At 33.7% G+C, this 3,378-nt stretch overlaps 1 protein-coding gene across 1 annotated transcript in view; it reads left to right on the top strand.

Moving 5' to 3' along the window:
- CFAP44 (cilia and flagella associated protein 44) overlaps positions 1 to 3,378 on the top strand; it is a 139,754-nt gene that overhangs the window by 53,343 nt on the left and 83,033 nt on the right. The window contains exons 19-20 of the mRNA XM_008574819.1: positions 2,217 to 2,272; positions 2,441 to 2,603. Of these exons, the coding sequence (XP_008573041.1) occupies positions 2,217 to 2,272; positions 2,441 to 2,603 (219 nt within the window). The remainder of the gene's footprint in view (positions 1 to 2,216; positions 2,273 to 2,440; positions 2,604 to 3,378) is intronic.

Below are 3,378 nucleotides of genomic sequence, written 5' to 3' on the forward strand. Positions count from 1 at the left end.
ATTAGAAAGACCATAGTTAAAATTCCTATGCACACACTGGCTTCCCATTACCAGGTAGCCTGCATCAAAAGAACACACAAAGAATGTAGGGAAGATATGAGCAGATACATTTTATTTCTTTTAATAGCAGCAAAATTTGGAGTACGGGCTGCTGTTTAAAGAAAGTCCAGCTCAGAAAGAGGAATTACAGAAGGGAAAGTATATGAATGAAAAGAAAATCTTTGTATTTCTACCTAGTGCCAGCCCTCTCTATAATGAATAGAAAAAAAATTTTACTCCACATTTGAATAATAGTGTCCTTTTATTTATGGTAGCAATCAATATTTCTTAAATCACTGAGGCAGACTCTTCTTTTAAGAAGGCAAAATTAGGAAAAATTGAAAGAAAAAAAAAACAACCCATAAAACCCAACTAAGCTCTGTATGTCTCTGAAGTTCTTACCTTTCTGTACTTTAGAATCAGCTGGGGAGCCTTTAAAAGTACAAATGCTTGAGTCCCACTCAAGACCAATTAAATTAGACTCCCTGAAGGTGAGGCCCAGGCATCAGTATTTTGTAAAATATCCTCCATGTGATTCTAACATGCATCCAGGATTGAGATCCATTGGCATATATTTTGGAACTGCTGCAAGCACCCTTGTTTAACTCAGCTTTATTGTAAATACTTGTAGCCAGGAGATAGTTGGCTGAGTGAGTATTGAGGCAGTCCTACTACCCTGGCTGTGTTCTGCCCAGCTGTTGCCATTGGGCATCCATGCTGTGCTGTAACCAAGACCCCTGCCCAGATACAGGCCCAGCTGCAGCTGCATGCCTGCCTTGTGGTTAACACACACTGCTGAAACAGACTTTTTCAGCCTGCTTCCCACCCGTTGTTCTTTTCCACCCTAAGACATAGTCATAACCACATAAGATCATAAGATCACCCCCCTTGCCCGGTTATAAAAACCTGGAAATGCTATAATATAAAAATAACAGCCCCACTGCATTCGAGGCTCAACCTTTAGACAAGAGACTGTTGAGCCTATGCTGACATATCAATAAACTCTGTTTTCCTGTTTTAAGACTCCGTGTTTCCTGTGAGTTCACAGTAACTCACTGCAGCTGTATCAGTATCAATTTCAGAAATCACAGTGATATTAGAGAACCAAGGGACTTAGCTCTCGGCAATAAAAGAATAAAAAATAAATAAAATTCAATAAATTTATGTCCTGTGTGATCAATAGTACATACAATTTGTTAGCCATCACTGTGTCTTATATTGGTCATGTTTATGACTTCACTTTTACTAAAGTCATAAACTTAACTTTCATAAAAATATGTAGATTAGCATTTCATATGTATAAACACTGAACATTTACATACCATATTTATGAAGGCTGTGATAAAACAACTGATCAGAAAACAGTTTTTATTTCTTCACAATGAATGACAGCAAAACAGACCTATAAAACAGAATAGAGAATAAACAAGTTCAATTTTACTTAAGAACTGATTAGTTAGCAAACTAAGATTCTTTGTTTTACTCACTGGGTTATGATTCCCCTTCCTTAATAGCAAAGGCTAAGGCATTTTATAGCACAGCACCTGAGTAAACAAAGTACTTTATAGTGATTTACTTCTTAGTTCCCCTTAATTTAAACTAATTTCCTTTCTAAAGGAAGATTTGTTTTTCTGATTTTATATTTTTCTCTCTCAAGGTGGGGGTTATATTATTCTGTACACTGTCCACTTTATGCCTTCTTTTGATAAGATCATGTAAAATGCTTATTTAAAATTAGAAAAATATATATATTTAAAAATCTTTCTAGAACACACATGAGGTATTTTGGGTATTAAGCACATAAAAAAGGAATATGCTAAAAAAACCCCACCATTTTGAAATAAATGATCTAGAAATTTTTTGTGTGTATTCTTCATTAATAGCACATGAATATTAGTAATTCACATTTTGAGAGGGCAATTTTGCTGATATTAGCATTTTTAAGAATATGACTAGGTTTCAAGACTTTTTCTACCTATCCCTTCAAATGAAGCAGAAACAAATGAGTTTAGTCAACTGTGATTTTTTCCTTAGTTTGTTTAGTGTGAAGCAACTTCTCAGACCTACAATTCTTAGAAATTGGCAGGAAAAAAACCTTCAATTTGCTTCTTCATAAATATTTTAAGGGAAATATTATACAATTCTAAAGGGCTGACCTTTTACTGCCCTTCTTACAGTTTGAAATTGAAACAGAGCCAATTCCAGAAGATATTGAAGATCCCAAAGCCTACAGGTATGAGGATTTTTAATAAATACTGATTAGGCCTGAGTTTTTGCAAAACAAACCAACATTTTGCAGAAGTTGACAAAGATAAATGAATTTCCCAGCTATTGAATAGTAATGTTCTTTTATGCTGTTTCTGTATCCTAACCTATTATTCTTTTAAATTTCTATTTTCAGTATTGAGAATGCCAGGAGAAAAAGAGAATATGATAAGTTAATGAAAGAAGTGGAAGAAGTAAAAGCCGGGAAGAGAGAACAACTCAAAGTTTTGAGGAATGAATTCTGGAAACTATTAGAAATGAATAAAGAATTACCAACACATATGCAGTTTAAACAGACAGTAAGCCTAAAATAAATTTAATTTTAAATTTAACATATACTGATCCTAGATTGAGACTACTATTTTGCCAGCATGTAGGAACACTTAAAATCATCCTTATGCTTCACTCTATCTGGCTAGTGTGTTTGCAGCAACTAAATTACTGTAGAACTTGACACAGGACTTGGTTTGGAAGCAGATGAGCCTCTTTGCACAATATAAAGTTTACTACTGGATTTAGCTACATCACAATTTTTTTTGTTTGGTAACAAGATAAGATGTAAATATAGGTTTGAATCTGATTATCAACCCTTATTGTACCTAGCCAAAATATATGTTGAGTAGGTACATGTATAATTTGATTCTCTGTGGGTCTATTTCTACAATTCATCATATCTATTGAGAAGACAGTGCCTGGTTGATCCACAAAGTTTCTAAAAAAAATGATTTAGTATAGTTGTAGCTATGGTGACAATCAAAAAGTTTTTAAAGCCAATTTTATATTCTCTCTTTTTCTTTTGTGACTTATTGCAAAGCCCCATGTACCTCCTAGTGATTGTTTTTGGGTTATTTTTGCTTGTTTGTTTGTTTTCATTTTGTACTTCTTCCTAAATGGAATTACTGTTATCTTAACATCAATTACTGTTATCTTTCATCAAGTAAAAACCCAGAATTTATCATCTTTAATATACCCATGGGTTACCCAGCTCTGTCTTAACATCAATTACTGTTATCTTTCATCAAGTAAAAACCCAGAATTTATCATCTTTAATATACCCATGGGTTACCCAGCTCT

Source organism: Galeopterus variegatus, unplaced genomic scaffold (genome assembly GCF_000696425.1).
Source record: "Galeopterus variegatus unplaced genomic scaffold, G_variegatus-3.0.2 Scaffold1110, whole genome shotgun sequence".
NCBI lineage: Eukaryota > Metazoa > Chordata > Mammalia > Dermoptera > Cynocephalidae > Galeopterus > Galeopterus variegatus.